The sequence below is a fragment of the Vigna umbellata genome, chromosome 1, assembly GCF_029865625.1.
Source record: "Vigna umbellata cultivar VRB3 chromosome 1, Vumbellata_1.0, whole genome shotgun sequence".
Lineage (NCBI taxonomy): Eukaryota > Viridiplantae > Streptophyta > Magnoliopsida > Fabales > Fabaceae > Vigna > Vigna umbellata.
The window spans coordinates 95,096,311-95,110,443 of record NC_142165.1 but is presented as its reverse complement, the minus strand read 5'-3'; the positions used below and the strand labels follow the sequence as shown (position 1 = coordinate 95,110,443).

Genomic DNA, 14,133 nt, shown 5'->3' with positions numbered 1-14,133 from the left:
ACAATAGATATTTATCTACTCAATTTGACACTCAATAAAATTATATAATAAAATCAATTTACAATGTTAGCATTAAGGTATTAATCTTATACAGAGAAGTGTTTTTTAACATATAAAAAAAGGTAAAATTTGTGGATATTACTCGAATTTGGAATACTAGTCAATTTTCTTATACAACTAAATTTTTGAATGATAATCCCCTTCCTTTAAAAGTGAAATTCCTAATAATTTATTATTTACCCATATATAATTATCAATATAGTTAAATGAAACATGCAGTATTATTAGTACCATATATCTTTCAATTAAAAATATTGATTCAACCTCTCCTTATTTATCATTTTATAATTAAATTGATTTTTTATTCATATATAGATGTGTATTGATTTTTTAATAATGAAAAAATATTTCAATGGTGTTCTAATATTTACTGAGGTGTTGTCGAGGAATAATTATGTAAAACTCAACAGAATTTATGTTAAAGTTTAATATACATTTAATTTTCATTAAATTATGGAAAAGTTTGAAGACAAATATTATTTATTCTTAATCAGTTGTGATTATTTTAACGGTCATCTTTTAATAACTATTTAAAGACTAATTATTACTATCATTATTATTTAAACAATAAACATTCATACTATTTATTACAATTTTATAAATATGTTCAAACGAAGAGTTACTTTTTAATTCTTTCATAAATAAAAGAATAGGAATAATATAATCCATCGATAATGACGACAAAAATAATTGTGTTTGAAGGTAAAGTTGACGGGTAACGAATATTTCATTATCATAAACGGGTCGGTGCGAATATTATACTATTTGTATTTACGGATATATATTACTCACAAAAAATTAAAATAAAATTTTAACTTGTATTTTATTAATTTATTAAATTTAATTAAAATCAAATTTTAATTTATATTATATTTTTTTTTGTAGTTTTATTTTAAAATTTTATAAAATATATTTTTTAAAATATCTATGAGTATCGAGGATAAGAGTGAATTTTAAAATACTCAAGACATTTTTTAATTAGATATTTGTTTGATAACATACAACGGATGAATATTTTTGTTGTGAATCGAATAATGATAAACATTGTCTCTACCTACCTATCGGTTTCTATCAGCTATGGGACCTTCTTTCTTTAAGGTAATTAACTCCACCAAACGCTTTATTGTTTATTTTTAAATACTTTTAGACTAATAATCTATCCATTTAGATTATTTTTAATGAATTTTTGTTGGTGGGAAACCAATAAGCATATAAACTATGGATCAGGAAGTGTATTCAATTGAAATTTAATGTTCTTAACATAAAAACAATTAGGTTTAATCATTCACAAAGTCCTTATTTTTGCGTGAAATCTCAATTTAGTCCCGTTGTTTGTGAAAATCTCAATTGGGTCCCAAATTTATGAAAATTGCAACAATTGGATCCTTTCCGTTAAATTGTCTCCAATGACGTTAGTGTGTGTTTGACGTGGCATGTAGTCAGTTTCTTAACTGACGTGGCATGTAGTCAGTTTCTTAACTGACGTGACACGAGTTTTTTAATTGACGTGGAGTAATGATGTGCACACCGTCACCTTCCTCACGGCATATCCGTGCCCATTAAGCACACTCACCGGAACCCTATAGTTCCTGACATTTGTAGACGGGGGTTCTAGACAACGGAGTAGACGCAATAGGCATGCTCCTTGAAGGTGCGGACGCTGGTGGGGCAGTCGAGGGTCCAGAGCTTGACGATGTCATCCCAGGAGGAGGAGAGGAAAGAGTCGCGGCGGACGGGGTTGTAGTCGGCGGAGTGGACCTCGCGGGTGTGTTCCGGAAAGGAGCAGATCGGGTTGGAAGTGGGGGTAGGGCCAGGTCGTAGAGCTTCACAGAGTCATCGCCCACGACGGCGATGACGATGGAGTCATGTGATTTCGACCAGGCTACGTCGTAGACACCATCGGCGGTGTCGTAAGAGGCAAGCTCCGCGATGGGGAGGTAGGGGTCCGGGGAGAGGATGAGGACGTGGAGGCGGCCGTTGCCAAGGATACCAAAGTTCTGGGCGGTGGCAACGACGAGGCGGTTCTCATAGAAGGGGCTGAACTTTACGGAGTAGCCGTTGAAGGGGGGTTTTGAAAACAGGCGAGGCAAGCAGTTCCTGAGGCAGTTGCTGATGGTTCTGTTGTTTTGGGAAATCCTGTTGCACCCCCAATGAATGGTGACATTTATACAGATATCAATACTGAAAATGCCATGCTTCAGGGACCTCAGTACAATAGTTGTTTTCATTTTATTGGGCAAAGTATTTAATGTTACTTGTTTGGCTTCATTTATCTAAAGGACTTTGAACAGGCGAATTGCTAAAGGTGTGGAGTATCTGGTTCAAGCATCAGCACTGGCTGCTGCCAAGGCACGGCAGGAGAATGGAGAGGCTGAAGTGTCTGACAGAGACCGTGGGGCAGAGGCTACCCCAAGTGGGAAACAACCATCTTCCTTGATCAAGCCTGATTCTGCAGGTTCAAATAACATTGATCAGTTCAGTCTGCCTAGGGAAGAAAACAAAATTGGATTGATGTGTGGAGGGGTATGTGTTTAAATGGAGCAAGACGTGAGAGAAGTACTGGGAATAGGTTTGGCTTTCGGAGAGAAAAAGAAATTTAATTAGAAAGAAGGAGAGTTAGAGAGAGGTGCAGGGTCGTAAGTGTATTAGAATGCTAAAATTCTTTGTTGAGAAGAGAAATAGGAAATGATTATTTATTATTGGGTGGACCCCATGTGTAAGATAAAGTAATTTTGGTTTTAGAAGGGTAGGGTAATAGGTTGTAGTAGAAAAAGGTTGGAATAATAATATCCACGAGCTACCCTACTTCAGTCAGCCACGTCAATTAAGAAACTGACTATAGCGTGCCACGTCAAACACGCACTAACGTCGTTGGAGACAATTTAACAGAAAGGATCCAATTGTTGCAATTTTCATAAATTTGGGACCCAATTGAGATTTTCATAAACAACGGGACTAAATTGAGATTCCACCCGAAAATAGGGACTTCGTGAATGATTAAACCAAACAATTACATAAGTTTTTGTAAAATTACAATGATTTTTTAAAAGATTTATATGATTAAGATTTTATAATTTAACTTTTGAAGATTTTTAAAACATAAATTTATAAGATTTAAAAAGGAATTTATAAATTTACAAGAATTTTAAAGATTTAATGTATTTAAATAAAGCATAATTTCTTTATAAATTTACTTTGTATATTTACATATATATATATATATATATTTCTCTTCTGGTTTGCCTTTTAGTCACAGTTAGAGTTGATATTTAGTAAAGTATCTCATACATAAAAATATTTAATATTGAACTATTAAATCATCCTTAAAATAATATAATGATATCTAAAATTAGTAGTCGATATTAGAATGGTTAATTTAGTCGCTATTAAGGGTTTTTCTGGATTTACATTTAGTAGAATTAAAAAAGTCCACAAAATAAAAGAACTCTCATTAAAAGTTCATATAGTTAAAATGTCCATAAAATATTATGTGTTAAGCCATGGACTTTTTTAAACATGAAAAAATATAATTTTTTAAAATATATAATTAGACATATGATTTATGATAGTTAATCTCGACTTTCAATCTAAATAATCAGGTTTTGACTTTGAGGTTGTTCAAGATAGACCTTTATTTCAGGTTGATCCATTTCAACCATTAGTCCAGCTCAACTCGTCTTAAACTTCGATTCGGATTGATCCTAGTTCACTTTCGCCTTGAGTAAGGTCGACCAGTTTCAAATTTCAGTCTAGTTCGCATCAGTCTTGACGTTTGGCTCGGGCCAATCGTCTTAACCTTCGGCTTGGGTTCCCCCTAGTTGACCTTCGTCCTGAGTTAGGTTAATCAGTCTCGTCTTTCGACCCAGGTCACACTAGTGTCGACCTTCAGCTTGGGCCAATTGTCTCAACCTTCAACCCTGTCCCACCTGTCTTGAACTTCGACTAAGGCTGAGGCTAAAATTGGGATGAGGTTGACTCCGCTGATTTTGGTCGAGGTTCACTCGGTCAAACTCGGTTGGGACCGAGTTGGCCGAATTTTCACCAAGGGCTAACTCGCTCGAAATTTGATCAATTAAGATAAATGTTGACTAGGCTGAATTTTTGCATAGGGTGACTCGTTCGAATTTCAACCTAGGTCAACTTTGATGAATTTTGGTCACGACCAACTAGGTCGAATTTGGCAAAATTTCAGCTAGGCTTTGCTCGATCAAAATTTGGCCTAGGCCGACTCTTGTGACGTTTGACATAGACCTACTAACCCAAAATCCATCCTAGGCCAACTCAACTTTTAGCCTAAACTAGCCTTTGTCAACCTTCATTTTGGACCAACCTATTTCAACCTTGGCCCTGGATTGACCCATCTCGACCATTGGTCTGGGCCAGCTCGTCTTAACCTTCGATCTTGGCCAATTGGTCTTGACCTTCAGCCCTAGCATGCTTGTCCTAAGCTTCAGCCCAAGTTGACCCTTCTCGACCTTTGGCCCATCACGACCTTTAGCTTGGGTCAACCTATCTCGAACCTTGGTCTAAGAGGATTTGTCTCAATTTTTGGTCTAAAATGACTCATCTCAACCTTCAACCTAAAATAGCCTAACTTGGCCTTTGGTCCAAGCTAAAGGTATTGTTTTTAAGAGTTAATTAAAATTTTGTAATAAGGTCAAGCCGATGTTGACCCTGACCCTAACCTACTTGAGAGGGAGTTTTAGGGGTTAAGACTTTTTTTTACCCCATAATTCGGGAGACCCTTAATTGGGAGGCCGAAAATGAAGTGTATTCAAGGGTGAGTTAGGATTAGTACATAAGTCATGAGTCAAATTGACAACTCTAGTCTTTATCATACATGTCAAGATCAATTTAAATTTGTGACTGAATTCGACTTAAAAAATCACGGGTTTGTGTCATATTAGATTAGAAAATATATTTTTTCATGAATTAGATTGAGCCTGTTACTATCTAAGTCAAATAAGTTGGAATTGGGTTGAATATGGTTTTATTTATGACCTACCAACAATAATTCTTACTTGTTTATTATTATTATTATTATTATTGTAAGTTAGGTTAAAAATTTGATGTTTTAAAAAACTATGGTGTTGTTAAATAACGTTCAAATGTTTTGAATATTTAATTAATTTGTTTGCTAAATTATGTATGTTGATGTAACTTCCAGTGAAATACAACGTATGTAAAAAATTTCAACACAAATCGTATAAAACATTCAAAATAATTATTTAATTATAACATCTAAAGGTAGGATTATAATTAGTTCCATCAAAAGGTAGAAATTGAAGCTATGCACGTTCAAGAATTATAGCAAAAATATCTAAAGATTCTTTGATACTTAGTGTAGATGGTTTTTGGTGACCAAAATTCAACATAACTAAAGAAAATACTATACCTTTAATGGATTGTGCTAGCATCGTTAATTTTGTGTGACTAAACCAATTGTAGTAATCCTTATTTTCTTTTCTAAGCACCCACACCCATTTTCCTCACTATTTGTAAACCCTCTTTTTTCACTGCTAATATTCTCTCTCTGTAAAACTCCTTTTCATCGACTGTACACTATCACCAATCTTCTTCCAGCAAGACACTTATTTACCCATGAGTATTTCACAGATTTAAGTAATAAAAATTTATTATTAATCTGTCGAATTGGGTATATATAACCCTATATACAAATAAATCAAATAAAAGCTATATGGATTTAGTTGCAAGATGTGGTTGTAGTTTAGTGGTGAGAATTCCACGTTGTGGCCGTGGAGACCTGGGCTCGAATCCCAGCAACCACAATTGTGTTTTATAATTTTGTTATATATTATGGTTCAAAAGCTTAATTTTGTTTTATTAATTTATTTTGACAGGATATTGAAAAAAAAATTATTTTAGTAATTATTAGGTTTAATGTCACCAGAAGTCTCTCTTTTTGTCCAAATTCTTAAATAGATCTCTTTTCTTTTTTAGGTATCAATTGGGTCCTTTTTATTGTTAATTTGATTCAATTAGAGGTCTGCCGTCAAATTCAGCAGACGGTTGTTTAATAATTGGTAACGTGGCATGCTCACTTAAATGTATATTGACATGTGACATTAAAATTGATTTTTGTTTTAAAAAAAATTAAGGAGAGAGGTGATACTAGATGGAGTGAAGGGCAAAGGTGGAAAAATTAAAACTTTTTAGGGCTTCTGTGAGCAGACAAGCTTGAAACTCACAGAAGCAGCAGCTGACTTCCATCTCTTGCAGACAGAAGTATGACAGAAGAAGGAGGAAGTTGGTAGCCATGAAAGCACCCTCTCTAAGAGATCTTCATTAAGGTCATCTAGAGAAAAGTCATTCAAGTGTAAAAAGTCTTCATTTTCTGGAGACTTTCTTTTCCAACTGTGTTCCATTGCCCAAAAATTTGGAGTAAACAACTGCAGAAACAACCAAAGTATTAAGACGTTATCAAAAAATCAATCTTTTCACTTTAATAGCTTTTATCAATCATAAACACCAATTAATGTGAATTAAGACTTTCAACTTAAATGGGTAACGACAAAAGTTGTTTATCTGCACCCAAAAAGATCAAAATTTTCCCTATCTTTCTCCAACCCCTGAATTTGCAAGGCTCGTTCTTGAATTTTGATAAGTTGAAACCCGTCCCGCACCCGCTCCACTCATAAAAAGAAAAAACCTCACAAGCTATACTTTAGAAACAAACATGAAACCAGAGACTTCAAAATCCAAAGAAATTTTCCTCTTTTCCCTTTCTGACTAACCCTATTAGCAGAAATCCACGTACAAGAAAAGAAAATGGTAGAAAGAATCACTCTAGACATTAGAAGAAAGAGTGAGTAAGCAGCAAAGAGCTGAAGAATAATAATGACAGAAGAACAAAAAATCAAGGATTTTCTCCTTCTACCACCGCATATGCAATGGGCAATCGAACATACAACGCGATTTTTCCCCTTCACACGAACCATAATAATAACAACCTTTCCCCTAATATTTTCCCCCAATTAAAGGTGACAGCCCTAAAAATTTTTAATTTTTCCACCATATCCTCGTTGCCGAAATCCAACACAACCGACCTGGAGCTCCTCTTCAAGCTCTCGCTACGCGTCGCCATTGACGAGCTCTCTAAGCTCTCCAACTTCCCTTCCAAGCTCCGTGCAAATGCAGAACACGATGCGCGTCTGCAGAAGGCGATCAACGTCTGCAGTTCCGTCATCGGTGACGCGCTGGACCGCCTCAACGACTCCATCTCCGTGCTCGGAACCGTCACCGGAAGGATTGTTTCTCCGATGAGCGTCAACGACGTGGAGACGTAGCTTAGCGCGATGCTCACTAAAAATTTTTAATTTTTCCACCTTTGCCCTTCACTCCATCTGATATCACCTCTCTCCTTAATTTTTTTTAAAACAAAAATCAATTTTAATGCCACATGTCATTACACATTTAAGGAGGATGCCACGTTACCTATTATTAAACGACCGTTTGCTGAATTTGACGGCAGACCTCTAATTGAATCAAATTAACAATAAAAAAGACCCAATTGATATGCCGAAAAGAAAAGGACCTCTATTTAAGATTTTGGACAGAACGAAGGACTTCTGGTGACATTAAACCTAATTATTAAAATAATATTTGGTTTCACTCAGTCATTTAGACCTAACCTCGTCTTATATCCTTTCGCAGATTTAAAATACCATTTTATTATTACTAATGGAAACACAGGTGCAATAATATATGTGTATCCACATTTTTTAGATATATATAATATATTATATTATTAGCGACAATGTCTATATATTTACATTTTTTAAATATCTATAATATATTACATTTTAGGTGGAAAATATTTTTAATTTTATGATAATATTCAATTCATACAAAATTTTAAAGAAGTATAAGTAAATTTTTAAAATAATATAAAGATTAAGAATTTAATAATGATGAAGTAGAATTAAATAATACACATGTACATTGGTGTTTATGTTAGTATTAAACATATTATATTTTTAAATGATGCCGCATTTGTATATAAATATAATATTTGTTATTCATCAAGTGAGGAAAGAGTAATAATATTTTAATACACATTACATTTATTTAATATAAGGATAAAATAATTATAAAAAAGTGATATTTTTTATATATGTAAAAGAAAAGAAAAAAAATATAGGATAGTGAAAGAGATTTATCATTGATTTTTTTTTCTGGAATGTTAACTTTTTTCCTTTAAGTAAACAGGAATTCAAATCTCTCAATATAATTTCATGATTTTTGTTTTTTTCTTGATTTGTAAGGTTGTTTAATATTATAGGTTGAAATTGATGAATAAAATTGGCTGAAGTGTATATATACCACGCTATTTCTTTGGTGTTTTTTGACTTATGATAGATAATTATGTCATTGCAAGTTTCATTATTGGCTAGTGTCGTTTTAATAACGTTCTTATTCCAATATTTTTCAATATCCACAACAAACAAAAAGAATATCCACAATAAACAAAATAAGAAAAAAACAACGCGAAGAAGTACTTAAATGTAAACAGAATTTTGATGAAGAACAACAAATCATGAAACGAATAGAAAAAAAGAAAAACTTCTAAGACAGTTTTATATAAAAACATGTTAAAATAACTATTAATGTTTACAAAATTAATAAATAATTATACTATAAAAGATAAAATAAGAATAATAAATGTGTGCACAAAAGAAGGTATTTCATTATATATAATTATAGATAAGAGTAAAACTAGAAATGAAACGTCTACACCAAAAAGACAATTACAAAAATCAATCTTCTTTACCTATAATTATTATTGAAATAAAAAAATATTATAAGTAATATTGCATTAATAATTTTTTTATAAATAATTATTTAAATTTGAAAAAGTAGTTACTAAAATGATAAAAATGTAAATAATTTTTTTTTAATAATGAATAATTGTTTGAAATCAAAAGAATAGTTACTAAAATGATAAGATATAATAACAAATTATTTAAATTTTAAAAGTAATAGTTAAAAGAGTAAAATTAGAAAAAAAAAAAAAGACACTAAGAGGTGTATCACTGATTATACATATAGATAAATAGTGGTATTAGATAAGCATATTGCATAGAGTTTTCCTCCCACAGTTCCTTATTCCCTCTGAAAATTTCTAGGTTAGTCTCACTTTAAAACGCAATTAGTTATGCTGTCTCCTCATCATTGAGAATATTATGTTATATCCTAGGACTTACACATCACACAGATAATTCCTTAAAAGTACATTGCAATTTTACATGTTGACGTGAATGTGTGAATTTTGGATGACAGTGGACATCAAATTTCTGCCTAAAAACATGCAAGCTCATGGTAACCAGTTGTCATTCTCTAGTTTTCAAAAAATATAGAAATTGACATAGCAATTGGTTGGTCAAACAGGTGGAAAATGTAAAAACTGTTGGTGGATACCTGACCAACGTACAAATATACCATTCATTGAAAAAAAAAATTACTTACTGCAGTTGACTAGATATTGTTTCGCAAGCATGACTTATAAGCCAGTCCATAAACAACCGAACCCAGAATCAATTTTGACTCCTTATTCTAGGTTATATAGGGGAAAAAATCATGCGGATTTTGCACAAAGAATAGTTAGATAAGAGTTCTTACAACAGAATGTGCAGTTAAGGTGGTTAAGAGTATGCATTTTGCTTTGTTAATGATATGATTAGATCTTTTGCAATTAGGGAAATGTGTGTATAACTGGAAATCAGGAATTATGTTAATTACTTTATTTCTTTAAATTGTATTATTTTATTTTTGTCAATAAAATATCACATTTGTGGTCAGTGTACAAACTTTACAGTAAACATGCTTTCAAACAAGCTTACATAGTAGAGCATTTGTAATCAGATTTGTTATAATGCATAAATAGGCAATAACAGAAAACCTTTGGTTAAAAGGGAAACCCTTGGGCAGAGAATTCTCCTTGTTTTGTTCACCAATCAATCAACCATCAACAGAATTTTGGTCCTATTCTTTCTCACCTTTATCCCTAATCTCTTTCTCTCGGGTCTGTAACACGAGTGAATATCATAGTAAAACTACTCTTTTTCCATCCAATAGCCTTGGCATCAACCGTTAAATTGATGGCCATTGGTTAAAACCTCTTCGGCCTTCACTATTAAAAGGTATTTATGCTGGGAAATCGATCAATGCACAACTATTAATAGATGAGAAGATGCTTAGAGCTCACCTTATATAGGACGACAAGCGTGTTTGGAATTTAATTACATTGAATTGAACGTGGATCTATGTCCTCCCTTCCTTCTATGTTTGCTGCTTTGGAGAGTGGGATTTCCCATTCGGAAGCCTCTAAATTGATTCCCAAACACACTACAAATAACCAGTTCTTGGAAAATTCCCTCAACTTAATAAATGAGTGACTGGGCGCCAGTGTTGCATCGGTAAATTGAAAAATGCACCAAGATCATCGAAGGAAACACTTGACCTTGAGAAAGATTACAGAAAAATTAAATCTTGATTAGAATGACGATAAAAACCCAATAAAGCCGACTCCAACTATCAAATATAGCCGTTGTCATGCTTTGATGCCTTCTAAAATGAAAATCTCAATAATGAAGGACCAAGAATCACCTTTGTGCTTTGAGAAAATCTGCTGGTAAGGAGAAAGTATCGGATACCATCTCATATCTCGTTTTCAATAGTACTTTCACTATCAATGATATGAAGTAATAAGCGAGTTAAATCCAAGCAACTTGAGAAATCTACAAATATAATTTATGACTTCCATGCACTGAAATCAATAGACTGAAGTGATATATGCCCAAGATACAAATCCCTCAAATGCTGCTTACACAACCCTAATCGTCGTTTATTTAAGCTTGGATGAATGCAGGTTGAAAATCCAGTCTTCCAGCTAGGAGACTTCTGCCGTTCCATGACGTGTAGAGTATAGACTCTAGGTGCTGAAGATGAGCACCCTGTTACAAAGCAATTACATGGTCTTGCCTGCGTAACAATTCTCGCTAGAGACAACAAACACACACCACTAGAAGCAATTCCATACATTAATGCCTCATCGTTATCAAAAGCTTGAACGTCCAATGCTTCATTTGTCATCTCCTTCTCTGTTTCCTGTGTTGATGGAATCCTGATAAGTTCTTCACCCAACCGCTTTTCTATCTCAATTTCATGTACCCGGTACTTTGCTGCTAAAGTACGAATGCATGATTTCCTAACGTGATATGTAATCAAGAGCTTTATCTCATCGAAGTTAACACAATTTTCATACCACTTCAGCCAGCGGCAAGAAATCCCTGAAAACCAGTCAATAATTTCAGTTGTATCTAGCATGATAAGCAAATTAACAGACCGTGGGTACCCTTTACTTGTTGTCAATCCATATCTCAGTAGACGCATCTTTATGGCATTGATAGGAGCAACAGTCTCAGTTTTTGCCACAGGATGATCGGTTGAGCTGTTATTATCTGGCAAAAGCTTATGAATAGAATCTGCCTCAGCAGATATATACCGCTCTGCCTGCTTTGTAAATTCATAAAAGGAATCTTTTAGTTCTTGAGGAAGAGCCGGCTCTGCAACAAACTTAGATAAGATAATTTCCTCACTATCGACATTTTTTGCCTGATCTTGCATCCATATCTTACATAAGTGCTTATACCAATGGTCAGTTTTCATTCCAGACTTACGGAAATAGGAAACCCTGTTCAGGAGGGAGCTACTATCTGCTAAATGCTTGATTTCTGATTCCTTAACTTTCTTCAAACCGTGACCCAACCATTTCTTCCCAATTCTAAGTGTCCCATAATTCCACTCCTCAACCTTTTGCAGAGTGAATAGCTCCACTTTTTCTTTCAACTTGTGAACAACTTTTACAGCAGGACTCTCCCTAATTGTTCTTCTCACCAAAGTTCCCAAAAACCGGATACCATGAGACCCATCACAGGGCAATACATCAGTTTGATCACCCACATCCAACAGCAGAGAACTGCTCAAATAACTCTGGACCTCAGACAAATAATTAACAGCAGCATCCCTTGAACCAGAAACTGCAAAAAACATCTCATCCATATAGCGACAAGAGTAAACTTTCACACCAGAACTCTTCCTAACATCATCTCCATCCAACTGTCTCCTAAACCAATCGCGCAACACGGAGCCAGACCTGTCTCGCTCATTTAGCCCTCCACCGCAGATGCCTTCATATTTCATCGACAGCCTGCAAAATTCACTGTCAAAGAGGTCAAGATAAATATTCATCAGAATAGGGGACAAAACCCCTTCTTGTGGGAGACCATGTCCCTTAGGAAAACCCCCAAACTCTAGATTTAACACTCCAGCATCAAACATACTCCGAATGAAACCATATAAAATAGGATCTTCCATCTTCTCCTCCATTATGGAAATCAGCTTTTCCAAAACAGCTACATCCAATTTCTTAACCACAAGCACTGTGAACCACCAATCAGGACTCAAAACACCCTTGCACACGTACTTCAACGCGGCGGCGCAGCCCCTCCGGCTCCGGCATCCGTGCGAGATCTTCGAGAAATGTGGCTTGTATACAACTTCCAGAGCTATTCTCATCGCTTCCAGCACAACCTTCAGCCTCAAATTGGGAAGCACTAATATCTCTTTGTTCACAGAACCTCTCCTCGTTGAGAACGACGTCGTATTTGCAGACACGTCGAAATCCCCTTTCCCGAGCTCTTCAGCTAGGTCATCCAAAAATGAAGCGTCGTGGCTCGAACTCGAAGTCGCGTCCAGAGTGTTCGAGTTGATCCTGATGCAGTTGTAAGCATCGCGAAGGGTTTCTGCGTTGGAAATCACGGTTTTCATAAGGTCGTGGAACTTGCCATTGGTGTGTTGCTCCTTGACCCGTTTTTTTATTCGGAGCTCGAAAAATCGCTTAAGCTCCATCCGACTCCTGGGTTTCGGTTTCGGCTTCGGTTCCTCGAGTAGAGAGGCGAGGTCCATCGCCAGCGTTGCCTTTCCAATTGTGTGATCATTATCCGGTGAATAGTTGGCGCTGCCTTGTTGTGTTTCAATCAGCTGTTTGTCTGTGGGAAATACATAACAATTGATCATCGCTTTTGTCATCATAAGTATGGAATTGAAGAATGAAAATGAGAAAATTGGAAGAGATGTTTGGCTTACCCTTGAACGGAAGGGGGGCAGAAGAGGTGACTCTGAGAAAGTGGAGGCTGCGGAGTGATTTGAGAGAGTTGGCGACGGTAGTAACAATGCGCATAGTGATGAATATGTCCCTGTCGTTTCACAGGAAAGTAAAATGTAGCTGAAACTGGGGCTATCTATTGTCGTCGGAGCACAGGAAGAAGAACATGTTCTTTGCTTCTGGCGCCTCCATAGCTTCCCGCTAAACTATGGTTTGCCTTTTGGCACACCAGTCTTCACTCTTTATTTAGGGGAGACAAACATCATTTTTGCAGATGAAATTTGAAAGATTTAATTTATAATTTAATCTATAATCCACTTGATAGAGAATTTCAATACATAAAAGTAAAATAAAACAAATTAAAATTATAAAATTTTATAAAAACTAGTAAAAAATGTGTGCCTGTGTATATCACTTTTGTATAACCGTAAATATATATTAGCGAAATTACAGGCACACGTATTTCTATTAATGTGTTTTTTTAAATATCTATAAAAATAAATTTTAGAAATAATAATTAGAAAAATAAAAAGTATATATAATTATAAATACACAGTTATTGATAAAAATAATTTATTTATTAAAATAAAAAATATTATTAGTAATAATGTGTAAAGTAATATTATGAGTAATTATTAAATTTTAAAAAATAGTTACTAAAATGATAAAGTTGAAAAATAGTCTTTCTTATTATAAATAATTATTTAAATTTAAAAAGTAGTAATTAAAAAGATAAAATAGAAAAAATAAAAGAAAACGTAAAAAATATATATCTCTTTATGTATAAATATATAGTTATAGGTACAGAATTCAAAATAGTAATTATTAAAATGGTATAACTGAAAAATACTTTTTTATTATAAATAATTATTTAAATTAAAAAGGTA

General features: G+C 34.2%; 1 protein-coding gene, 1 non-coding gene and 1 pseudogene across 2 annotated transcripts; 1 reads left to right on the top strand and 2 right to left on the bottom strand.

Annotated features, from left to right (window-relative positions):
- Positions 1 to 1,558: 1,558 nt before the first annotated feature.
- LOC124828910 (peroxisomal targeting signal type 2 receptor pseudogene) lies at positions 1,559 to 2,288 on the bottom strand (annotated as a pseudogene).
- A 3,489-nt stretch (positions 2,289 to 5,777) lies between these two features.
- TRNAH-GUG (transfer RNA histidin (anticodon GUG)) lies at positions 5,778 to 5,849 on the top strand. The gene has a single exon. It is a non-coding gene; the product is annotated as a tRNA-His (tRNA).
- A 4,030-nt stretch (positions 5,850 to 9,879) lies between these two features.
- On the bottom strand, positions 9,880 to 13,488 carry LOC124828940 (Intron maturase, type II family protein). The gene is made up of 3 exons (XM_047302339.2): positions 13,228 to 13,488; positions 10,687 to 13,130; positions 9,880 to 10,540 (listed from the first exon to the last, which is right to left on the bottom strand). The coding sequence occupies exons 1-2, from the start codon at positions 13,319 to 13,321 to the stop codon at positions 10,831 to 10,833; spliced, it is 2,394 nt and encodes a 797-aa protein (XP_047158295.1). The 5' UTR covers positions 13,322 to 13,488; the 3' UTR covers positions 9,880 to 10,540; positions 10,687 to 10,830.
- Positions 13,489 to 14,133: the final 645 nt, after the last annotated feature.

Bases quoted from the DNA above. Each gene is read 5' to 3' on its own strand.
- LOC124828940 (XM_047302339.2), bottom strand. From the start codon at position 13,321: ATGCGCATTGTTACTACCGTCGCCAACTCTCTCAAATCACTCCGCAGC. The intron at 13,131-13,227 runs GTAAGCCAAACA...TATTTCCCACAG, and splicing joins TGCCCCCCTTCCGTTCAAGG to ACAAACAGCTGATTGAAACA.